This window comes from Macrobrachium nipponense, chromosome 1 (assembly GCF_015104395.2).
Source record: "Macrobrachium nipponense isolate FS-2020 chromosome 1, ASM1510439v2, whole genome shotgun sequence".
Taxonomy (NCBI): domain Eukaryota; kingdom Metazoa; phylum Arthropoda; class Malacostraca; order Decapoda; family Palaemonidae; genus Macrobrachium; species Macrobrachium nipponense.
The window spans coordinates 121,590,573-121,616,391 of record NC_087200.1 but is presented as its reverse complement, the minus strand read 5'-3'; the positions used below and the strand labels follow the sequence as shown (position 1 = coordinate 121,616,391).

The 25,819-nt window shown below is 43.1% G+C and overlaps 1 protein-coding gene across 1 annotated transcript in view; it reads left to right on the top strand.

Annotated features, from left to right (window-relative positions):
• Positions 1-25,819, top strand: part of LOC135219591 (dedicator of cytokinesis protein 7-like) — a 492,066-nt gene that overhangs the window by 91,615 nt on the left and 374,632 nt on the right. Inside the window, 1 exon segment of the mRNA XM_064256479.1 lies at positions 11,006-11,131. Coding sequence (XP_064112549.1) covers positions 11,006-11,131 — 126 coding nt within the window.

The following is a 25,819-nucleotide window of genomic DNA, read 5'->3' as shown; positions in this document are numbered from 1 at the left end:
TAATAGCTAGCAGCTTGCCTTGAGATGTCATGGGGAAGTGTCCAAAATTCCCATCCAATGATGTCTCATAAATATTTTACACTAAATATACTCAGAATTTGTTACTGATTTTAGTTCTTGTCAGTTATGATATTATGTGAACTGTAATTATAATTTAGAAAATATATTAGAAAAAACACATATTTTACAATTTTTGTTTGGAGAAGAGGCCCTGCACAGGGTTGGAAATATTCACTTTCAACTTTTCTTGGAAGGTACAGAATATTTCTTAGAATGGTTCATTTTCCTCATACCAGGTGTATATGCATGTCTTCCTCATTCCATGAACAGTTTTTCTTGAAATTGGCCATCCTTAAATTTAGCATGCTGTATGGGTGTGCTTAATATGTATTTAGATCGGACTGTGATGGTAACTTATGAATAGACCTAGAAGCAAAAGTTCATTAGGTTAAATGTGAATCTACAATAAATTGGCTTACCAACCATGTGACTTGTCTAAGAAATCAGTACGATTTCTTGTAATTAACAACCAATCTCTATGGGAATTGTGTGAGTAATGAATTTGCTGTAGAAGTCGTAATTCCAAAGAAGTATAATTGCCAGTCACATGAGGTGTGAAGACAGTACAGCAGGATAGCACAGTGCTTGTGCAGAGAGGATAGCTGCTTCCTCAGGTGACGAAGACCAGACTTATGACGGCAGTACCTTAACTGACACTCCAGCTCCAGGTTCATGAGAGACTGACTTCTCAGTTAAAGTTCTCAGAAGACCAAAACAGTATCTCCAAGGAAGAAGTGAGAGTACTTTGTCCTGTAAGAGCTCTAAATAGGACAGGAAATATCAGAAGTCCATCCGGTAACCTCTGGTGTTCAGGTAAGAACCCAACTTGTCCTCTGTCCAAGAACACCTTGTCACTCTTCCTGAGGGACTTCATTTTGGAGGCACATTCACAGATCCAGGAAGGCATGTTGCCTATTTTTAAAGTGAAAGCTCATGAAGTCAGAGCAACAGCTATCTCTTTGGCTTTCAGGTGCAATGGTTTTTAGGGAGCTTGGAGTTGCAGTTTACCTGGAGTACCCACCAGTCTTAGTGGATGATGGGTTGTGTTGTTTTTAGAGTAGGTGACAGTATTGTCTGGTTGTTTCTAAATCTGGTAGTACTGTGCTCAGGTCAAGAGCACTTTTGTATGCTTTTCTATAACCAGAGGCAGTACGTATTCACCTGCAGTAGGTAAGGAAACAGCAAGCATTGTATCAATGCTAACAAATCTTCCTATTTCAAAGATATTACCATCCCTTACTGTTTTGGAATAGAATATATGTCCATGTATCCCACCTCCATTCAATGTGGGATTCATATATGTAATTACCTGGTAAGTATATATGAAACCTTATTTTATTATGAAAATGTCATTTTCATACAGTTTTTGTAGCTTTTCAGTGCATGCTGTAGACTTGTTTACACTTCACAGACTCTGAGGGCAGTGTAATGCAATCAGGATAATAAGATTGTTTCACTTTTACCAGTTTTGCTAGTCATGATTGGATGGACTTCTTTTCTTTTCCTTCTTCAGCAAAGTCTTTTGTTTACATTTATTGTTATGATTGTATTACATTTGATTGTATTTTATGGCCATGAGTATTTTTATATCACTTGCATGTTCCTTTAAAAGCTTTTATTATTTATTCCAGAGATTAAGATGAGTATTTTGCTATTTGTGGGAGCATTTTTGTGGTATAAATAACTTTTATCATATATTGTTTTATTCCATGTGCATAACATTATAGTGGAAACTATTAGTTATACTATCATCAAACTGATTCCTATTTTTACTTTAGTAAGGATAATAAAGCTAATTCATTTGCCTTTTGAACATTTCCTACTACTCAAGATTATTGTTAATTTTCACAAGTTTTAGATATTGAGGTGGAATCCAATTAAATTGTGAAATTTAATTTAGATAAGTGTATCATTAATGAGAAAAGAATGAAATCTGTTATATTTTCTGGGCTCAGCTCGTGTCGGCCTATGAAAGGATCCTTAATATCATTCTTTCTAGGTAAAATTAATCTAAAATTACCAGAGAAAAACAAAATTAAGAAATGTCAGTAAAACTGACTCGCTCACTCTTTAAAAGAAGTGTCGGTATGAGAATAGGGGCGAGTGGGAACACTACCACGAGACATTCACCAATTAGACCTTCCAATCAAAATCCCCACTAGAGAGAGCTGATACCAACGGGCGATGCGGCCGCTACTACTACTACTAGGGACGCCACGGACAGCAGCGCCCCTAGCGGTTATCCTTAATTATTAGCGCTAAGCGTCGTACGCATTTTCTTGCTTGTGTACTATTATCTTGGATTTACCACCTCCTCCATTATGGAACGTGCTGCCATCGCAACGGCTAAGTTAAGTGCCTCATAAGTAGTGTTTTACAGTATTTTAGTCTTCCAGGAACCAGTATTTTCCTTCTATAGGTCATATACGGTTTCCCGGTCGACTCGTGGCGGCGCCATGCTGCCTCATTTAAGAATTCCCGGTCTTCCATACTGGACTTCTTATACTTATGGGCTTACTATATCACGTTCATCGTTTACATCGCCTTTTTAGCTAGGTTAGCCCATTTACCAATTCTTTTAGTTTGGTATTTAGGGCTATTCTGTGTTTCTGGCCCAGCATCCCGGCTCTTGCTCTTCATCGGCTATCGCTGGCTCCGAGTAGGCTTCTGTTCCTCGGAACAGTTTGCCTCCTCCTGGGCTTCTTTTTCTTTTACTAAAAGTGTCTTTTCCATCTTTACGATGTAATTTTAGTTCTATTTAGGGTGTTAGGCTAGCCTAGGTGCATGTCCCATGTATTGGTACAGCCTGGTTCACATGGCCCTTCCACGGTTGTGTTTGCTATCGCGGCTTAGGCCACTTGCGTCACGTGTTCCATCGCACCTTACCCTTCCCCTTCCCTCCCTACCAGGTATAGGGAGGGGTCTGGGGGACCCCTTGGTTGCCATGACAACCTCAGTTGCGCCTCCCTCCTTCTCTGAGGAGGCCAGGGGTTCTTCCCAGCTGGGGTATAGGGCGACCACTTGTTTCGGGTACCGGGTCACCGAGCGGGTAGTTGTTGGGACGGGGAGGAGTAGGCCACCCCCCCCCCCCTCTCTCTCTCCCGCCGTGTTACGCCGAGAACCTCCCCCCCCAGTTGCTCAGCCACCCCTTTTTCCCCCCACCTATAACGAACGAAGGAGCCTTCCGCCGCAGCCGGGGCACCTTTGGTTATAGCTTGCTGGCTCCGCCAGCGGGCGGGGTGGTCACTACTAGTGGTCTATTGCTTGCCTACTATATCCTTCCCTTTTTTCCCCGCTACCGGAAGAGAGCTTGCTTCTTACCCGGGCACTCTTCTAGTAGACGGGGGGGAAAGGTTTGATATTTATTTCGTTATTTTTAAGGATATACCCTAATTTTACGATGAATTTCTAGAATTATAATTGTATGTATACCATCTCCGCCGTTTTCCGTCGTGGTTTCATTTTTCACCACCATACCTGGTTGGATTCTATCTCTTGTCTCCGGCGTAGCCTTGGACAAACTCCAACCATCTTGTTACCACACGTATTATGGCGGGGCTCTGGTTTAATCTAACTTTCTCGCTCCGGCATGCAGCGGAGCAATTGTTAGGCTGTAAGTGTTCTCCTGATACTTATGTATCTTTCCACTTACAGGCTACCAACTGTCAGGTCCTTGGGTGCAATGCGACCTTATACGACCCCTGCGCCCACGATGAGTGCAGGTCTCACGCCCCGTGTGCCACGCCTTACAACGACATGATCGTCTGGCACCCGGAAGCCTGCGCCATCTGTTACGACCTGGTCAGTCAGCTGGTGGAGGGGGTAAGTCGATTGTAGACTTTTTTATCGTATTACTAACAACACTTAGTCATAAGCTTGTTAACCCCGCCCCCGCCATTAGAAGCTTCATTTCGCCTTCTCTTTCAGGCTGCCGGTGTGAGGGAAGTCGCCCTAGCAACCCTGAAGGCTTGGGTGGGCGGCTTCGGGAAGAACGCCGCCAAGGGCCAGCCTTACATCTTGGACAAGAAGCTGGCCATTCAGATCTTCCCCGGTGGCAAGTCAACAGGTTATGTTGACCCCATATCTGCAGCCCCTCTCATAGCCTCCATCCAGCAAGAGATGCAGCAGTCTTTCGGGGCCGTGGCCACGCAGGAGACGGTCCCAGACGTCGCAACCTTGGACCTTAATATTGAGCCTATGGCGGTAGGTGCTGAGGATTTGTTGGTTGAGGTAGGTGTGTCGGGTGCCCAAGGTCTTTCCTTGGGCGCTCCTGGATCTTCTCCTGTCCCTTCTTCTACTGCTTCTTTCCAAGGCTTTTTGGGATCTGAGATCCCTGCCCGCTCTCCCGCTCTCTCTGTACCCCCAAAGGTGAAGGGACAGAGAGAACCGAAGACCCTTGTTAAGACGACTTCTAAAAGTCGTCGTCGTCTTCTTCAGCTAAGAAGTCTTCGACTTCCTATGCTGACGCGGTGAAGGCTAAGCCGAGCTCTTCCTATTCAAAGAGCTCTAGAAGCAAGGCTTCTAAGGAGAAGGCTCGCACTCCTGCTGAGCCAATGCCTTCTCCGGCCTCCACCGCATCCACTCCGGCAACGCCGGTTGGAGTAGCGGGACCTAGCACCTTTGATCCCACTGCTTTCTCAGCAGTGGTGATGCAACAGGTAGGAGAGATGGTTGGCTCACAGGTCTCCGCCCTAGGAACCAAGTTCGAACAGATGTTCGCGCAACTGTCGAGCACTTTGACTCAGTCGGGCCAGTCCATCCAAGATCTCTCTAACAGAGTTAGAGAGAACGAGGACCGAGTAGCTGGGCTTGCTCAGGCTCCTCATCCAGTCTCCCCAGTAGCAAGTGCTGGTATTCTCCAGCTACCACCTTATGAGTCGCTACCAGCCTTCTCCATGGAGAACCCATGGAGAGTGGCCGCTTACGCTCCATTCAAGGACGGTATGATCTCTGTCCCGGAGTGTGGAACTCGAAGGATTGAGGACTTTGAGTTTTATCCTCCGGGATTGACGCAGCCTTTCATTGGATATGCTAGGCTGACCGTAGCGGCCCTCACTAGGGAGGACAAGATCTCCAGGGAGAACGTGCTCTATAGTAGAGATCACGCTCAACGCGAATGGGTTCACTGCCTTGAGGACTGGGAGTGTACCAACACTAAGCTCCAGGCTTTCAAGAGTCCTTTTACTATTTTTGCGACGGAGGAGGAGGCTTCTCTTCGTTCGCTACAAAATAGTGGAGCGACTCTTCAGGCAGTCCTCAAGGATGAGCCCATGCCCACAGCTGAGGGAAGCGGATCTACTTCTCCGCTCTTTCCAGCTTTCGGAGAATTGTGGGAGAACTTGCCTGCCGCCACTTTCACGCTGGTAAGCTCAAACCGGACTGTGCTATGGACCAGTTTGGCGAAAAGCTCCCAAGGCTGCCTGATTCCTTGATCCAGGCAGAGTTCGACGCTCGAACTAGGTTTGGCAGGTCCCTCAATTCTCTGATTATCACAGAGATGGCTGCTCTTTCGTATGGCACAGAACTTTATTTAAAGATTCTGGCCAAATCCCAGCTTCAAACGGTTCAGACGGATGCTTTCGACTTCTTCCAAGCTAGGAGGAATTGCCGAAGCACGTTCTGCAGGAATGCACTATTAGGCACGAACCTAATAGACTCCTGGCTTCCAGCATGTGGGGAGCGGACCTCTTTCCAGAGTCCGCTGTAAATGAGGTACACCACGAGGCTGCTAGGCTCAACCAGAGCCTTAGAGCTAGATGGGGTATCTCCTCCTTAAGAAGGGAAACAAGAATCCGCCCCCGCTGCTGGTAAGAAACTGAAGAAGTCTGGTAAAAGGTTCCAGCCTTACCAAAAACACCAGCAACAGCAGCAATTCGTTCAGGCCGTCCCGGTTACCCAAACAGGGACAACCTTCAACCTCGAAGCAGACCCAGCCCATCCTCCTGTTGTCTCCTCAGTCACAACCCTCGACCTCCTACGCACTCTCGCCGGGCCTTCAAACCCTATGTATGAAGGTCAGGTGCTTACCCTCCCTTTAATAGGCAATCGAGAAGGTAACAGAGCGAGAGGCCACTTTCGCCAGCGTGGCACAGGAAGGGCGGCAAGGAGTAGGCAGTTCAGAGGAGGGCGTGGAGGTCAAACCCGCCCATCAACAATGAGGCTCCCCAGGTAGGAGGGGAGGCTGTTCCTCTTCCGTCACAGGTGGGGGTTCAGCAATTGGGCACAGAGCATAGTGTCCAAGGGATGGGTTGGAGTTGGATCAAAGATCCCCCTCCAATCAAATCATTCCATCAAGTACCATCAAAGGAATTGACAGATTATGCGGAGGAACTCCTTCAGAAAGGAGCTATTGCGAGAGTCAAGCATCTAAAATTTCAAGGTCGCTTATTCAGCGTGCCAAAGAAAGGCTCAACAAAAGAAGGGTAATCTTAGACTTGTCAAGGCTAAACTCTTTCATCGTTGCGACAAGTTCAAAATGCTTACCCTCTCACAGGTAAGGACCTTACTTCCTCGTGGAGCCGTCACATGCTCCATCGATCTTACAGACGCATACTATCATATCCCTATAGCCAGACACTTCCGCCCATTCCTAGGATTCAGACTAGGAAATCAGACATTCTCATTCAAAGTGATGCCCTTCGGTCTGAATGTAGCCCCCAGGGTATTCACGAAAATAGCAGAAGTAGTGGTGCAACAATTGAGAACTCAGGGAATAATGATAGCAGCATACCTCGACGATTGGTTGATCTGGGCACCAACAGTCGAGGAATGTCTCAAAGCCACGAAAAAGGTAGTTCAATTTCTGGAACATCTGGGGTTCCAGATAAACAAAACGAAATCCAGACTTACTCCGGAGTCTCGTTTTCAGTGGCTAGGAATCCAATGGGATTTTGTCTTCCCACAATCTGTCAATTCCAGTGGCCAAACGGAAAGAGATAGCCAAGTCTGTCAGACAATTTCTCAAATGCAAGCAAACATCAAGGAGAAGCCAGGAAAGAATCCTAGGTTCCCTTCAGTTTGCTTCAGTGACAGATATCCTCCTGAAAGCAAACGCCAAATCTCGAGACAAGTTGTCAGTAATTCCACAGATCCTTCGCAATCAACTCCGTCCATGGACAAAAGTAAAGAACCTGGCCAAGCGGGTACCCCTTCAATATCCCCTTCCAGTGTTAACCATTCACACGGATGCCTCCCTGTCCGGGTGGGGGGGATATTCTCAATTCAAACAAGTTCAGGGGACTTGGTCAGTTCAATTCCGCCAGCTCCACATAAACGTTCTGGAAGCAATGGCAGTATTTCTTACCCTGAAGAGACTTCTTCCCCCGGAAAAGTCTCATCTAAGACTAGTTTTGGACAGTGCAGTGGTAGTTCATTGCATCAACAGGGGAGGTTCCAAATCCAAACATGTGAACCATGTCATGATAGCCATCTTTGCACTAGCAAACAAACACAAATGGCATCTGTCCGCCACTCACCTGGCGGGGGTAAGAAATGTGATAGCAGACGCCTTGTCCCGGTCGGTCCCCCTGGAATCAGAATGGTCCCTAGACGACAGGTCATTCCAGTGGATATGCCGGAGAGTCCCAGGTCTCCAAGAGATCTCTTCGCCTCACAAGCGAACCACAAGCTCCCTTGCTATGTGGCCCCCAACCTGGACCCTCTGGCTTATGCCACGGAGCTCCCTGTCGTTAGATTGGAATCAGTGGAGAAAAATTTATGTCTTTCCTCCAGTGAATCTTCTCTTGAAAGTCTTGAGCAAGCTGAGGACTTTCAAGGGACTAGTACCCTGATTGCTTCAGACTGGCGCCAAAGAGCAACTGGTATCCCCTGCTTCTGGAATTGGGTCTCCGACCTCAACGGATTCCCAATCCCAAGCTGTCACACTCAGTACAAATGAGGACTGTGTTCGCTTCCTCGAGGAATTCTTCAACACCCTAACTTTATGGACTTCATGAAGTTTGCGGCTAATAAAGATGCTAACATTGATCCACAAAACATCCTCTTCCTAGAATCAGATAAGAGAGAGTCAACTATTAGACAATATGACTCAGCTGTTAAAAAATTAGCATCCTTCCTGAAAGAATCAAACACTACAACCATGACAGTTAATTTAGCTATATCCTTTTTCAGATCCTTGTTTGAAAAAGGTTTAGCAGCTAGCACTATTACTACTCATAAATCGGCTTTGAAGAAGATCTTTCAGTTAGGTTTCCAGATAGATCTGACTGAATCTTATTTTACGTCTATCCCTAAAGCATGTGCTAGACTTAGCCTTCTCAAAGGCTACTACAGTCTCATGGTTCTTAAATGATGTCCTCAAACTAGCATCAGATACTGACAACTCGTCTTGTACATTCATAATGCTTCTTAGACATTATTCTTATTAAGCCTAGCTTCAGGAGCTAGAATTTCAGAACTGTCGGCTCTATCCAGAGATGCGGGTCATGTGGAATTCCTCCCCTCAGGAGAAGTTCTGCTTGCTCCGGATCGTAGTTTTTTGGCTAAAAATGAGGATCCTCTTGCAAGGTGGTCTCCTTGGAAAGTCATCCCACTTCCGCAAGACCCTTCTCTCTGCCCAGTATCAACTTTAAGAGCCTTTCTATCTCGTACATCCTCAAGATCCTCAGGTTCTCTCTTCCATGAGAGAAAAAAAGGTGGGTTACTTTATCAGTAAAAGGTATTAGACAACAAATCCTTTACTTCATTAAACAAGCCAATCCTGATTCATTTCCAAAAGCACATGACATCAAGGGAGTAGCCACCTCAATTAATTACTTTCAACATATGAACTTTGAGGATCTTAAAAAGTTATAATGGAGGAAATCTCCGACAGTCTTTAAACGTCACTATCTAAAGTCCTTGGAATCTTTAAAATTTTCTGCAGTAGCAGCGGGAAACATTGTTTCTCCTGATACGTATAGTTAGTCGTAGTATAGATCCAGGTCTTTTCTCTACCTACCTCGTCCAACATGCCTCACCCTATCGCCATGCTACTCGGATATTCTAGCCTTAGCCGCTGAGATCATATTAGTGGATTTTCCCTTATTTTTTTGCTAGGGACATCCACACTATGTACTGATAATGTACTTCAGTGTACCTACCCTTATTTTTATGCTAGGGTAGGACACAATGTGTTTGTATATTTTGTAAATACATTATATAAGTGAATCTATTTTGTTAAATTACACTGCATTATTGTATTTTACTATGTTTATTATAATTTAATTTTAAGTACTTTACATTACTAACTTTCTTTTATGTCATTGTTTTAAAATAAGTTAGCCATTAAGTACTTAGTTTATATGCTGTAATAATAAATGATTTACTTATATTATATCCCTCCTTTTTACAACTGATTTTCATTTGTCCTTTTTCCCATCTTGTCTGTTTCTCTGGTACTCTTTCATAGGCCGACACGAGCTGAGCCCAGAAAAGGGATTTTGACGTAGGAAAAATCTATTTCTGGGTGATTGGCTCGTGTCGCCCTATGAAACCCACCCTGTATTGATTGCCCCCCCTGCAGGACAAGATGTTCATAGATTAAGGATGACCGCTAGGGGCGCTGCTGTCCGTGGCGTCCCTAGTAGTAGTAAGTAGCGGGCCCCTGCACTCGCCCGTTGGTATCAGCTCTCTCTAGTGGGGATTTTGATTGGAAGGTCTAATTGGTGAATGTCTCGTGGTAGTGTTCCCACTCGCCCCTATTCTCATACCGACACTTCTTTTAAAGAGTGAGCGAGTCAGTTTTACTGACATTTCTTAATTTTGTTTTTCTCTGGTAATTTTAGATTAATTTTACCTAGAAAGAATGATATTAAGGATCCTTTCATAGGGCGACACGAGCCAATCACCCAGAAATAGATTTTTCCTACGTCAAAATCCCTTTTTTATAACAAGAACATTGCATTTGTTCACAGCTTTAGTTTGCTTGTGTATATCCTCAATCCAACTGATTTCTGTTTAAATACAAAGATGAATATTTAAAACATGTTTGCAATTCATAAAGGTGAAGTGATTTATGATTCAATATGGGGATTATGCTAATGTCTACTTTGTCGATGTTCACTTGCTGGAAATTTCCCACAAGCATACATGCAAGAACTTTAACCCGGTAACTTTGAAAATGGTGTATAGTTATATTAGTGTTTTTATAGAAGTGGTTACTGCTTTTATTTTTTGTTTTTTGTTTTGGTTTTTTATTAGCTCAGCCAACAGATATGGATAGAATCCTTGTCATACCATTAAGAGATGGTTAAATGCTCTGGATTGGATGCTGTTTATCTGGTCATGATCACAAATGAAGCAGCTGGGAATAGATACTACTCAGTATTTTTATGAGATCAGGGAACCTACATACTCTTTATTTCTGTCATATATTTTGTTGATAAGTCTTTGCTTCATATTCTCTGTGATTGCTTTGTATTTTGTAAATCAGTTTTTATGTTGTGATAATCAATAATTTTTGACTGCAGATCTGTGCAATAGACAACTTGTATACATTGGCATCCCTGGGGATTGCTTGTGTAATCTGCTACCTTGGTGATAAGCTATTACTTGGAGTTCAGTCCCCTAACATAGGCAGTGCATTAGAAATTTTTTTGATAATATTTCCTATAACTGACAAGCTAAAGGAATATGGTAACTATCAGTAAATGGAATATGGAAAATAACAAAAGTGTTTATTTTAGGAAAAGTGGTACCATATATTAACTGGGGTGTAGCTGCTTCATATCTGTGGGAAAAATATGGAAAAATTTATCAAAATTTCCATGAGGAAATTACTTAGAATTTACTATGCTTAATGCTCCATGAAATCTTATTTTGCCATTAGGTTGATTTTCTATTAAGCTTTGTGAGAAGAATAGCCTTTGTAATATTGTGATTAATTACCTTGTTTCATATATGATGGTTTTCTTTTTAAATAGAACTGCTTCTTTTTATTTGACAGATGAGAAATGTCGCCCCATAAAAGAAGTGGTGGAGTTTCCACCCCGAGAAATTTATGTGCCTCAGTATAGCTATCGAAATTTACTCTTTGTCTCACCAAAAGATCTAAACTTCAGTAATAGACCAGGTAAGTGGAGCAAAGCAGAATTAAAAAAGCAGTCAGAAGACCTTGATATGAGGAAGGTTATACTTACTGGTAATGCAAGGTATAGTATTTTACCAGTCCAACACGTGTTAATCGACCTGGTTTGGGTTTGTACAATTTGCCATTGAAGTTGATGCTGCTGATGACTCGCAGGGATATTTTAGCTCTGTTGCAAAGTACTTGAATTTAGATTCTAATGTTCATGTGTCATTATTATTATTATTATTATTATTATTATTATTATTATTATTATTATTATTTTATTATTATTATTATTTATTTTTTTTTTGCTCTATCACAGTCCTCCAATTCGACTGGGTGGTATTTATAGTGTGGGGTTCCGGGTTGCATCCTGCCTCCTTGGAGTCTATCACTTTTCTTACTATGTGTGCCGTTTCTAGGATCACACTCTTCTGCAGAGCCGGAGCTACTTCAGCTCTAGTTTTTTCCTAGATTCCTTTTCAGGATCCTTTGGGATCGTGCCTAGTGCTCCTATGATTATGGGTACGATTTCCACTGGCATATCCCATATCCTTCTTATTTCTATTTTCAGATCTTGATACTTATCCATTTTTTCCCTCTCTTTCTCTTCAACTCTGGTGTCCCATGGTATTGCGACATCAATGAGTGATACTTTCTTCTTGACTTTGTCAATCAACGTCACGTCTGGTCTGTTTGCACATATCACCCTATCCGTTCTGATACCATAGTCCCAGAGGATCTTTGCCTGATCGTTTTCTATCACTCCTTCAGGTTGGTGCTCGTACCACTTATTACTGCAAGGTAGCTGATGTTTCTTGCACAGGCTCCAGTGGAGGGCTTTTGCCACTGAATCATGCCTCTTTTTTGTACTGGTTCTGTGCAAGTGCCGGGCATTCACTTGCTATGTGGTTTATGGTTTCATTTTTCGTATTGCACTTCCTACATATGGGAGAGATGTTATTTCCGTCTATCATACTTTGAACATATCTGGTTCTTAGGGCCTGATCTTGTGCCGCTGTATCATTCCTTCAGTTTCCTTCTTTAGCTCTCCCCTCTGTAGCCATTGCCAATTGTCATCGCTGGCTAGTTCTTTAGTCCTGTCTCATGTATTGTCCGTGCATTGGTTTGTTGTGCCAGTCCTCTGTTCTTTCTGTCTTTCTCCTGGTCTCTGTATATTTCTGGGTCTTCGTCTACTTTTATTAGTCCTTCTTCCCATGCACTCTTTAGCCTCTCGTCTTCACTGGTTTTCAGATATTGCCCCAGTGCTCTGTTTTCGATGTTGACGCAGTCCTCTCCCTCCTTCCTTTCGTGTTATGTATAGTCTGTCCGTATTTGCTCTTGGGTGTAGTGCTTTGTGTATTGTCATTTGTTTCCTGGTTTTCTAATCTATGCTGCGGAGTTCTGCCTTCGTCCATTCCACTATTCCTGCGCTGTATCTGATTACTGGCCACTGCCCCATTGTTTTATTTATGGCTTTTTATCATATTTCTGGCGTTGAGTTTTGACTTGGTATCGCCTTGAGTCTCTGCATATATTCTTTCCTGATCGTGTCCTTCATCTCTTGGTGTTTTATATCTCCTCCTTCCATTATTCCCAGGTATTTGTATCCTGTCTCATCATGTGTTTGATGTTGCTCCCATCTGGTAGCTTTATCCCTTCAGTTCTCGTTACTTTGCCTTTTTGTATGTTGACTAAGGGCGGGCATTTTTCTATTCCAAACTCCATCCTGATGTCCCCAGATACAATCCTTACAGTCTGGATTAGGGTGTCTATTTCCTTGATGCTTTTACCATAACAGCTTGATGTCGTCCATGAACATCAGATGGTTGATTTTGTTGCTTCTTTTCTTGAGTTGGTACCGGCATCCATCTTCTGTAGTACTTTTGTCATGGGAATCATGGCTACTACGAAGAGTAGTGGGGACAGTGAGTCGCCCTGGAAGATCCCTCTCCTGATATTAACCTCTGCTAGTCTTATTCCAGAGCTTGTGAGTATTGTATTCCAGTTGCGCATTGTATTTTTGAGGAAGCTGATGGTATTTTCCTCTGCCCCATATATTTTCAGGCATTCTATTAGCCATGTGTGTGGTATCATGTTGAAGGCTTTCTTATAGTCTATCCATGCCATGCTTAGGTTGGTTTTCCTTCTCCTACTTTTCTTCATTACCATTTTGTCTATCAGGAGCTGGTCTTTTGTGCCCCTACACTTCCTTCTGCAGCCTTTCTGTTGGTGGGGGATGGTGTTTGTCTCCTCTAGGTAGTTGTATAGCCTTTCACTGATGATACCTGTTAGTAACTTCCACATTATTGGTAGGCAGGTGATAGGTCTGTAGTTATTGGCTATATTTCCCTTACTCTTTTCTTTTTGGACCACTGAGTTGCATATGTAGACTTTTTAACATTAACCTAAATAATCTAAATAATGTCTTTTGAAATGAGATGTGAAAATTGGAACTATATAAGGTTAAGGAAGTTGGACAGTTTAGAAGGAAGAGTCTACTTTACTAATTTTTACTTATTTGGCATCACTCTTGTATCAGTTATAATGAAGTGCTGGTCGAATCTGGTGATTAATATATCTAGAAAAGAATTTAATGGGATGGAGATTATTGGCAAACTAGACATTATTCAGTGACACCATTATTTTGAAAAAGTATAAAGTATCATCCATTTATTGTTTGTAATATATGGGATGAAGTGATGGTGGGCAGTGGCTAAAGAACCTTTCTTCTAAAAGACAAAAATCATGCCAAAACTTGACCCAAAGAAAATCCCATGGGGATCTCATTGATTTGTATATAAAGTTTGCCTCCAAATGAGTATGTATCCAGCACAGCTGAGTTTAAAAGTTTTCCTTATCAAGACATATTAACCCTTAAACGCCGAAGGGGTATAATAAAAATCGTCTCCCGTATGCCGAGGGGGTCTCGGAGTGAGTGCCGAAGCAGAAAAAATATTTTTTTCAAAAAATCACAGCGTGCTTAGTTTTCAAGATTAAGAGTTCATTTTTGTCTCCTTTTTTTGTCATTGCCTGAAGTTTAGTATGCAACCATCAGAAATGAAAAAAATTATCATTATCATAAATAAATAATGCGATATATGATAGCGCGAAAACAAAATTTCATATATAATTGTATTCAAATCTTGCTGTGAGCAAAACTGTTGAAGCTAACGAGTTAATTTTTTTTCGTTGTATTGTATACTAAATTGCAATCATTTTGGTATATAACACATTGTAAAACGATCAAAGCAACACAGAGAAAATATTATCACAAAATGATGCATGAATTCGTAATGCGCGGACTTAAAAATATGTTTTTTTTTCAAAATTCACCATAAATCTAAATATTGTTCTAGAGACTTCCAATTTATTTCAAAATGAAGATAAATGATTGAATATTACTATACTGTAAGAGTTTTAGCTTACAATTGCAGTTTTCGACCATTTCGGACGAGTTAAAGTTGACCAAATGTCGAATTTTTTTTATATATTTTTTTTTATGCAAATATTTCAAAAATGAGAAAAGCTACAACCTTCAATTATTTTTTTTGAATTCTACATGAAATTGCACACATTTTAATATATAAAACTCTATGAAATGCCTAATATGAAACGGAGCAAATATTCTGATAATGCGACATAGGCATTTCGGAGATTTGCAGCGGAGAATCCGCGCGCGGAGGGAAGGAAAGTTTGTAAAAATTCACCATAAATCTAAATATTGTGCTAGAGACTTCGAATTTGTTTCAAAATGAAGATAAATGACTGAATATTACTAGGCTGTAAGAGTTTTAGCTTACAATTGCGTTTTACTACCATTTCAGTAGAGTCAAAGTTGACCGAACGTGGTTTTTTTCTATTTATCGTGATTTACATACAAATATTTCGAAATTGAGAAAAGCTACAACCTTCAATTATTTTTAGTTGTATTCTACATGAAATTGTGCACATTTTCATATATAAAACTTTATGTAACGGCTAATTTAAAATGGTGCAAACATTATGACAATCGCACATATGATTTTTTCGGAAGAGTTACCGCGCGGACGTAAGGAAAATGTTTTTTTTTTCATAAATTCACCATGAATTGAAATATTGTGCTAGAGACTTCCAATTTGTTGCAAAATGAAGGTAAATGATTTAATATTACTAGAATATAAGAGTTTTAGCTTACAATTGCGTTTTTCAACCATTTCGGTAGAGTCAAAGTTGACCGAAGGTTGAAATTTTGGCACATCGTTATTAACATGAAAATATTTCAAAATTGATAAAAGCTACAACCATGGGTTGATTTTAGTTGTGTTGTGCATTAAATTGCGCACATTTCTATATATAAAACTTTATGTAACGGCTAATTTAAAATGGTGCAAACATTACGACAATTGCACGTATGAATTTTTCTGAAGAGTTACCGTGCTGACGTAAGGAAAAAGTTTTTTTTCATAAATTCACCATAAACCAAAATATTGTGCTAGAGACTTCCAATTTGTTGTAAAATGAAGGTAAATGATTGAATATTACTAAAATATAAGAGTTTTAGCTTACAATTGCGTTTTTCGACCATTTCGGTAGAGTCAAAGTTGACCGAAGGTTGAAATTTTGGCACTTATCATTATTTATATGAAAATATTTCAAAACTGATAAAAGTTACAATCATGAGTATTTTATTTTGGTATTCTACATAAAATTGCGCACATTTTCATATATAATACTCCATGTAACAGCTAATTTAAAATGGTGCAAAAATTATGTCAAAGTGACGAAATAATTTCTGAGATATGTCACTGATACTTTTTAGTGTGATAAGAAAGAAATTCGCGCTTGCGCGCCTGCGTAATGATTGTAAACAAAACAACACCTTGATCCGTGAACTCCCAGCATCCCCCAAGGCGCACGATTCAGAAGTTTTCGGCTGGTAGGCCTATAAGTATTTTTCCGCGAATTTTTAAAAAACTTTTCTATGTCGACGTTAAATACGTCCAATCGGCACCCAACAGACAATTTATCTCGACGTAAAATACGTCCAATAGGCGTTTAAGGGTTAATCACCAGATCAGATCAGTAAATCACAACTTTTTCTTCCACAAATGCATACTGAACCTCTTCATTCAGATTTTTAGTTTATATTTTTAATTTATAATTTTTGATGATTTTAAACTTGGCTGTACAGTTAAGTTTAAAAGGTTTTCAAAATAATCTTTTGTTAAAACAATGATAGATGATTTTGAAAACTTTCCTAATGTGCTTGTGTATAGACATTATTTGTGAAGAATCTTACCTACTGTTAAAGTTAGCCTCCATGCTGATAGGCGAGTTAGCATTCAAACAAGAGAAGACCACTCGGTTGACCTGGAAGACTGTCTAATTCACTTGTTCTCCACCAGGTGTGACTGAATGTTTTAGTGCTAGTCGAAATTCTCATTGCCACCATTTTGCATAGACGATTGTTTCCATTTTGTGAATTTGGCTGTTTGCTCCTGTCACGGTACTGTAATTTTAATCTTCCTTGGATGTCTTCCACCACAAGCAAAGCAAATAACATCAGGTTATGTAGGAATGATTACTTTGTAAGCAGGATGCCTAAATATGAGGTACACTAGCATAATGTTTGTACCAGCTGAATGGGTACAGAGTTTGATCTAGGAATTAGATGTGAGGAATGTAGGGATTGGCCTAAGGACCTTTTGTGTAAAAGTGTCAGATATAGGAAAAGAAGGGAAGCAGTTAGATTGTGGAAGCAATTAGTTAGATCAGATCATAAACCTGTCTTTTTCTCCCCTTCCTGGTGAACCTTTGTCTATAGTTACCCCTATTCAGTGTATATGCTTTTTCCTCTGCTAGGTCTAATAAAGGGATTTTGACGTAAGGAAAAATCTATTTCTGGGCGATTGGTTCGTGTCACCAGCGAAATATCCTTTAATCCATTATTTCTAAGGTAAATGTACTAACACATACCAGAGAATAAATAAAATAAAGAAAAGGTCAGTACTACTGACTCGCTCACCCTCCAAGAGGGTGTCGGTATGAACACTATGGCGAGTGAGACCACTACCACGAACCACTTGCCAATAGAAATCTCCCACTACAAAACCCCCACTAGAGGGGAGCCGACCCACAGAGTGGGCAGCAACTACTACTACTCCATCCCATGCTGCCGACTGCTGCGCCTCTGGTGGCCATCCTGAAGTTAGCAGACAATCCTTGAGCGTTGGGATGGGCAGGGCGGGATTTTTTCGCTGGCGACACGAACCAATCGCCCAGAATAGATTTTTCCTTACGTCAAAATCCCTTTTCTGGGCTCAGTTCGTGTCGCTGCGCGAAATCGTACCAGAAATAGCACAAGATTGTAAAGAACAAAAAATAAAACAGACAAAAAAGGGTCTCAAATAAAAGATAACATAAAATGAGAAATATAATTGCTAATAGATATACATTACACAATGATACAGAATAGAAATATTACTTAAAATTAACTTAAGGTGAATAATATTTCTTAAAATTAACTAAATTTTAACATATATATACAGGGCTTACATGGAATATGTTGAGCTTAGCATCTGTGTATAGTTAATATGTACAAAAAGAAATTAAAGCAATTATAATAATAAATTGAATAGAAACAAACTTCAACAATAATATAATAAAGGAATGTATATGACTTAGTATACAAAACCCGTAACCATTGTAAAATAAGATGTCACCCTAGCATAAAAATAAGGGGATCACATCAAAGAGATCATTAAATACAATCAATTGTGAGTGACCCTAGCAAAAAAATAAGGGGCACCCACTATACCATCATAAGAGCAGCTAAGACTCAAGGTAAACGTAGATGAACATGGCAGGTATAGAACAAACTGTTGGGTGAGATAGGTAGAAAGGAGAACTGGATCTTCTACTAATGACTAAGCAGTCGGGGTAAACTATGTTACCCGCCGCAACTGCTGAAAATTTCAGTGCTTCCAAGGACTTTAAGTAATGACGCTTAAATACTGTCGGCGATTTCCATCCAGTATACTTTTTTAAATCATCGAAATTCATGTGTTGGAAATAGTTAATTGAGGTGGCAACTGCCCTGACATCATGTGCTTTAGGGAAGGAATCAGGATTGGCTTGCTTAATAAAGTACAGGATCTGTTGCCTGATGCCTTTAATAGATAAAGTACCACCTATTTCTCTCTTAAAGAGAGGACCCGATGAGGATGAGGATGTCCTGGACAGAAAGGCTCGTAAGGTCGATACTGACAAAGAGAAATATCTTGTGGAAGGGGTACAACCTTCCACGGTTCCCACCTCATCAAGGATCTTCATTCTTTGCTATAAAACTACGTTCCGGAGAAAGTAGAACTTCCCCTGTGGGAAGAAATTCAATATGATTCGGATTTTTTCTCTTTGGATAATGCCGACAGTTCTGAAATTCTAGCTCCTGAAGCCAAGCTTAATAAAAACAGAGTTTTTCTTAAGAGCATTATAAATGAACATGTCGTATTATCTGTTTCTGAAGCCAGCTTTAGAACATCATTTAAGAACCACGATACTGACGTAGGCCTCACTGAAGGTCTAAGTCTAGCACAAGCCTTGGGAATAGACGAGAAGTAAGAGTCTGTCAAGTCTATGCTGAAACCGAGTTGAAAAATCTTTTTCAAGGCTGACTTGTTTGTCGTAATAGTGCTAGCTGCTAAGCCTTTTTCAAATAAAGATCTGAAAAAAGGATATAGCTGAATTGATTGTCATGATTCTAATATCTGATTCTCTCAGGAAGGTTTGCTAACTTTTTGACTGCAGCATCATACTGTCTCAAAGTTGAATCTCTTTTATCAGATTCCAAGAAGAGAATATTTTGAGGATCAATATTCGCATCTCTTTTAGCCGCAAACTTCATGAAGTCCATAAAGTTAGGGTTTGAGAATTCCTGAGGAAGCGAACACAGTCTTCGTTTGTACTGACTGGGAGAGCCTGGGATTGGGAATTCGAAGAGGACGAAGACCCAGTTCCAGAATGAGAGGGTACCAATTGCTCTTCGGCCAGTCTGGGGCTACTAGAGCCACTTGACCCTTGAACGTCCTGAGTTTGTTCAGTACCTTCAGTAGAAGATTCACTGGAGGAAAGACATAAATCTTCTCCCAGTTGTTCCAGTCTATGGACAGGGCGTCCGTGGCATAGGCCAGAGGGTCCAGGTTGGGGGCCACATAACATGGGAGTTTGTGGTTCGCTTGGGATGCGAATAGATCCACTTGTAGACCTGGAACCCTCCGGAGGATCCATTGGAACGAAAACTGTTTTGTCCAGTGACCATTCCGACTCCAGAGGAACTGATCGGGATAGAGCATCTGCTATGACGTTTCTCACTCCAGCTATATGGGTGGAGGAGAGGTGCCAACTGAACTTGTCCGCCAGGGAGAAGATGGCTACCATGACATGATTCAGATGTCGTGACTTGGAGCCTCCCTGTTTACACAATGGACTACCACTGCGCTGTCTAAAACTAGCTTTATGTGGGAGTTCTTTGGCGGACGTAACCTTTTTAGAGTCAAGAACACTGCCATTGCTTCCAGTACATTTATGTGAAGCTGACGGAACTGGGGTGACCAGGTTCCTTGAACCTTCTTGAACTGAGAATATCCTCCCCAGCCGCTTAATGAAGCGTCCGTGTGGATGGTAATCCCCGAGGAGGAAACTGAAGGGGTACTGATATTGACAGGTTCTTGACTTTTGACCAAGGGCGTAGACGATTCCGCAGAATCTGAGGGACTGATGATAATTTGTCCCTGGACCTGACATTTGCTCGTGAGCGCCAGATTCTGGTTAGGTCTTTCAGTTTGGCTTTCATCAAGATGTTTGTCACTGATGCAAACTGGAGTGAACCCAGAATCCTTTCCTGGGTTCTCCTTGAAGCAAGTTTTGTGTCCTAGAAATTGCTTTACTGACTTCGCTATTTCTTTTCTCTTGGCTGATGGAAATCGACAGAGTATGGGAGGATAGATTCCATTGAATGCCCAGCCACTGAAAGTTTGACTCCGGAGTGAGTCTCGATTTGGTCCTGTTTATCTTGACCCTAGATATTCCAGGAACTGGATTACTTTCAGTGTTGCTTTGCGACATTCCTCGACTGTTGGAGCCCAAATTAACCAATCGTCGAGATACGCTACTACCATGATCCCTTGCGATCTTAGTTGTTGGACGACCACTTCCGCCAACTTCGTGAACACCTGGGTGCTAGTCAGACCGAAGGGAACTACCTTGAAGGAGAATGCTTGATCTCCTATCTTGAAGCCCAGATAAGGGCGAAAGGTGTCTTGCACAATAGGGAATTGATGAGTATGCGTCTGTAAGATCGATAGAGGTGGTGACAGGCCCCACGGGGAAGTAAGGTCCGCACCTGCGAGATGGTGAGCATCTTGAACTTGTCGCAGCGAATGGCCAAGTTTAAACGGGACAAGTCTAAGATTACCCTTCTTTTTTGTGAGCCTTTCTTTGGAACGCTGAACAAGCGCCCTTGAAACTTTAATCTGTTGACTCTCGCTATTGCTCCTTTCTGAAGGAGGTCCTCCGCATACTCCGTCAATTCTTTGGATGGAAGTTGAAGGAAAGGTCTGGGTGGGGGCGGATTCGCCACCAACTCCAACCCAGGCCTTTCGACACAATACTTTGTGCCCATTTGCTGAATCCCCACCGGTGGCGGAAGAGAAACAGCCTCCCTCCTACCTGGAAGTTCTCATTGTTGCTGGTAACCTCCGCGGCCTCCCCGGAAGTGTTTTCCTCTATTAAGGGACCTTCCTGATCCTCTCTGACGAAAGGATCGTTTACCTCTGCCTCCCCTACCCAAGCGGTCATACTGCTGAAAGGCCTGGCCTTCGAACACTTGGTTGAAGGCTGGGGAGACAGCGTAAGAGGTGGAAGGTTGAGGTTGGGGGGAAATCACATAGATAGGCTGTGATTGGGCCTTGGAGGTAGAGGGTTGGGCCGCCTGCACCAACGGAACAGCCGAAACAGGCTGGGCGAAGCGTTGCTGTTTCTTTTGGTAAGGCTGGAAACGTCTGGGGCTTTCCTCTGAGCCTTACCCCTCACTGCTTGGTCTTGGCGTCTCTTTGCAGTGAGACCCCAACGATCCTTAAGGCTTTGGTTAAGCCTTGTAGCTTCCGCCTGGACCTCCTTTACCATTGCATCGGGGAAGAGGTCTGCTCCCCAGATGTTTGATGAAAGCAACTTATTCGGTTCATGCCGAATAGTTGCTTCCTGTAGGACATGCTTCCGACAATTCGTCCTGGCTGTGGCGAACTCAAACATGTCAGACTGTACCGTTTGAGTCAGTGACTTGGTGATCAGCTTGAATAGTGGCTCGGAACCGTAAGCAATGGTAGACCACTTCTGTCATGGCCATAGGAGTAATAGACCTGGCCAGCCTAGACTTGGCCTCAAACTCCGCCTGAATGAGGCTGTCCGGAAGTCTAGGCAGCTTCTCACCAAACTGATCCATAGCACAGTCTGGTTTGAGTTTGCCCGCCGAAAAAGTGTTGGGCAGGTCTTCCCACAATTCTCCGGTTGAGGGAAGCAAAGGAGATGTGGGATCCGCTTCCTTTAGCTGCGGTAACGACTCCCCCTTTTGGGCCGCTGGGATAGTGACCGTAGCGATCTTGGTAAGGAAGGGAAGCGGAGTTCCCTCTTCCATTGTGAAAATGGTGAAGGGACTCTTAAAGGGTTGGATCTTCGTATTAGAACAGTCCATGTCCTCTAAGCACCTGAGCCATTCTCTTTGAGCCTGGTCACGTGAATAGAGGACTGTCTCTTTAGGGACCTTGTCATCTCGCGTCATGGCAGCGGCAGTAAGTCTGGCGTAGCCAATGAACGGCGGTTGTAGATCCTCCGGGTAGAACTCGAAGTCCTCAATCCTTCGAGTTCCACACTCCGGGATAGAAATAAGCCCGTCCTGGAAGGGGGCGTATGACGCCACCCTCCAGGGGTTATTCATAGAGAACGGAGGCAGAGAGTCATGAGGTGGAAGCTGAGCTATACCTGCGCCGAAAGGTGGGGGAGTAGCTAGCGGGGCCTGGCTCAGTTCGGCGATGATGTTATCCTGGGAGTTAATCCTGTCGGACAACCGGGAGAACATCTGCTCCATACTGTTTTTGAGAGAACCGACCAAATCCCCCATGTGTTGCAACAGACCAGCATTGGGATCCAAAGCCGGAGCTGCTGCGGAGGTGGTCGGGTAACTCTGAACAGGTACCAAGGGGAAGGGGAGGGAGAAACGGTTGACTCCGCCGGAGTATGTGATCTCTCCTTGGAAGATCTACTCCTTGAGGATTTGGAGCCGGACCCAGAAGCTCTAGACCTCTCTGCTCCGGGGTTTGTAGCCGGAGACTTGCGAGATGTTGACGCCGACGACGTCTTTTTAGACGACGACGACGTCTTACTTAGGGTTTTCACAACCGTCTGTCCTTTGACTTTAGGTCTTACGGAAGCATCAGGAGAAGTATAAAGGAGCTCAGCTCCTGTAAAGCCTTGGAAGGAAGCTGGAGAGTTAGCAGGAGTAGAAGACCCAGTGGCGCCCAAGGGAAGCCCTTGGGCGTCCAACGTACTCACCTCGACCAACAGGTCGTCAACACCTACCATTGGTTCAATATTTAGATCCAGTGTCGCGACTTCCGACGAGATGTCCTGGCCTGGTTCAGTCAACGAAGCGGCGAGCTGCTGCTGAATTGCCGCTATAGTCGGGGCTGCCTCTGCCGGGTCGACGTAACCCGTTGACTTGCCGCCGGGGAAGATCAGGACCGCCAACCTCTTCTCAAGGATGTAGGGCTGTCCCTTGGCGGCGTTCTTGCCAAAACCGCCGACCCAAGCCCGCAGGGTTGCCACAGGGCGGTGTCTCTAACAGCGGAGCCTGGAAGAGAGGGTATTTGTTAGCTTTAAGTTTAAACTTAAAATTAAAACTTAAGTAATAGGTTTAAACTAAAATTATAGAGGATGCGAGATCCCATATAAAACAAGCTTAAGTTTAAAATAAGAGATTAAAATTAAACTTAAGGACTATAACCTTGTAGGGATTAGCGAACGGAGTTGGGAAGACTTACCCCGTCTAAGAGCTGGCTCACCAGATCGTACGCAAATAGTGCAGGTCTCGTGAAAACCAGACTTAAAGGTTCCCGTGCGGAGTCGCGCATGGAGCATGGATCGGCAGACTTCATGCCCCAGGGGTCCCTGGAGCATGGCATTGCATCCCGGATGCTCACAGTTGGTGTCTGTAAGTGAAAAGATACATGAGCATCCTAAAAGATATCACTTACAGGCTAGAGGCTAAAAGAACTCCGCTGCATGCCGGAGCGCGAAAAAATTTTGGGCATAACCCCTCCCTTACCGCCTGAATAGGCTAGAACTCCGGAGAGATCCGGTGTGAGCAGGCAACGGAGGGATTGGCTTAAGGTAGCTTAAATTAAACTTACTATAGTTTAAATACTAATACTTAACCTAAAGCCATAGAGCGTACCGGAATAAGTCCGGTGCGCGGCGGAGTTCGTGTCGCGATATCAGCGCGACGGGGTGGTTAGTAAAGACCAACTGTACGCCTGCAGTCCGCCCGTCAGGGTGAACTAGCATCTTTCCTCGTGGATGCCGGAGCTCCGGTAGATTAAAGAGCACCAGTAAGCTGGGAAAGGGCGAGAGGGCGAAACAGACTCGAGCTAGCAACGGAGCGACGGAGTAACGACGGAGGGGGGAAGGCCAGTCCCCCCCCCCTTAGTCATCCGAGCGTGCCGTGAACCAGAGAGCGGTCGAGTCCAGTCTGGGTCTGTCCAGCCCCCCCTACTCCCTCCGCCTAGGGAGAGAGGGAGGCAGGCACGGTTATGGAGCGAGCGTGGACAGACCAACCCTCCCCCCCGGCCCTATGGAAGAGCGGGAGGAGGGAAAGGTGACTGGACAGGCGCCTGGCTGCTCCGTGATCACGTAGTGCCCACGGAGCGGTAACATGTAATACAATGACACAATACAGCCTAGGATAAAGCAACCAACTAATCAGAGAGATGCTATAGAGAAGCAACCGAACTGAAGAGCGGAAGCAATAGTGGTGGATACCAATACATAACCTAGGCTACGTGAAATGCCAGACGCCGTAGGCTAACCTAAAAAATAAATAATCAAAATCACTTAACGTAAAGAAAGAAAATAAATCAGTAGGAGAAAAAATCCAGGAGTGTACGACTAACTCGAAAGAAAGTCTACCACTCAAAGCTAGCCGGGGCCAGTACTAAGAGCTGTGGCTAGGGTCTGGATGGAAGATGCCTACGCAAGGTGAAGAAGACATGCATGCATGACATAAACCAGTAGGCTGGACCCCTAACATAAAATAGATAACTAATAATAGAGCGTAATGAAAAATAAGGAAGGTTCTGGTATGGAAGACCAAGAACGAACCCGCCACGAGGCAGAACTATGCTGCCCATGCTTCCGACCTAGAGCCGTATTTATACCTAAAAAACGGCAAATACTGACTCAAGGGCGGAAAAAACCAAATAGCAATAACAACTGATTACTTAACTTAGCTGCTGCGATGGCTGTACGCTCCATGACTAATAAATCCAAGAAAGGGGCACAAAAAACACAGAGCAAAAAAGGGCACGTGTATACGCGGTGCGCTAACTGAAAAGGATGACCACCAGAGGCGCAGCAGTCGGCAGCATGGGATGGAGTAGTAGTAGTTGCTGCCCACTCTGTGGGTCGGCTCCCCTCTAGTGGGGGTTTTGTAGTGGGAGATTTCTATTGGCAAGTGGTTCGTGGTAGTGGTCTCACTCTCCATAGTGTTCATACCGACACCCTCTTGGAGGGTGAGCGAGTCAGTAGTACTGACCTTTTCTTTATTTTATTTATTCTCTGGTATGTGTTAGTACATTTACCTTAGAAATAATGGATTAAAGGATATTTCGCGCAGCGACACGAACTGAGCCCAGAAATACATGTATAGCTAGTACTGGATTTTCTCTTTAGTCCGTCTTCTGCTCCCCTTTCGGTTCAGGAAAAGCATATGGAGAAGCTAGAACAGGATGTATGTAAGCCTTATTTTAGACTGTTAAAGGTGTGACTGAATTTATGATAGGGAACCATTCTGAGTCCATCCATAGTGTATGATCATTTTCGCATTCCCCTTGTAGAGGTATGGTGTTGGTGCTTCCCCTGTATGTAGTCCAAGCCTAGGACTGACTTGTGCTGCCAGGGAACTGGGTCAGTTCTCAAGGTGATGGGGTTCTGTGCCCTCCGACTCCTACCTCTTCTTTTTCACGGTTTCATCCCGTTTAGTACATTAGCCAAAAGATTGCTCTGGTAAGCGTAAATCTTCACATAGTATTTAGACTTCGCCATCATCGAATGCTACTGATGAGGTTGCTAGAACCAACAATAGTAAGAATGCAGGTACTATATACATTGTTATTATGTATTAATTATGATATGTCTGAAGCGAGGTGTTCTATCTCGGTTATGTTGCTTTAATCAATTGTTGACCCTATTTCATCTGTTTCTATGTCTCATTCTCAATATTTCTGGGCTCAGCTCGTGTCGGCCTATGAAAGTATCCTTAATATCATTCTTTCTAGGTAAAATTAGCCTAAAATTACCAGAGAAAAACAAAATTAAGAAAATGTCAGTAAAACTGACTCGCTCACTCTTAAAAGAAGTGTCGGTATGATAAAGGGCGAGTGT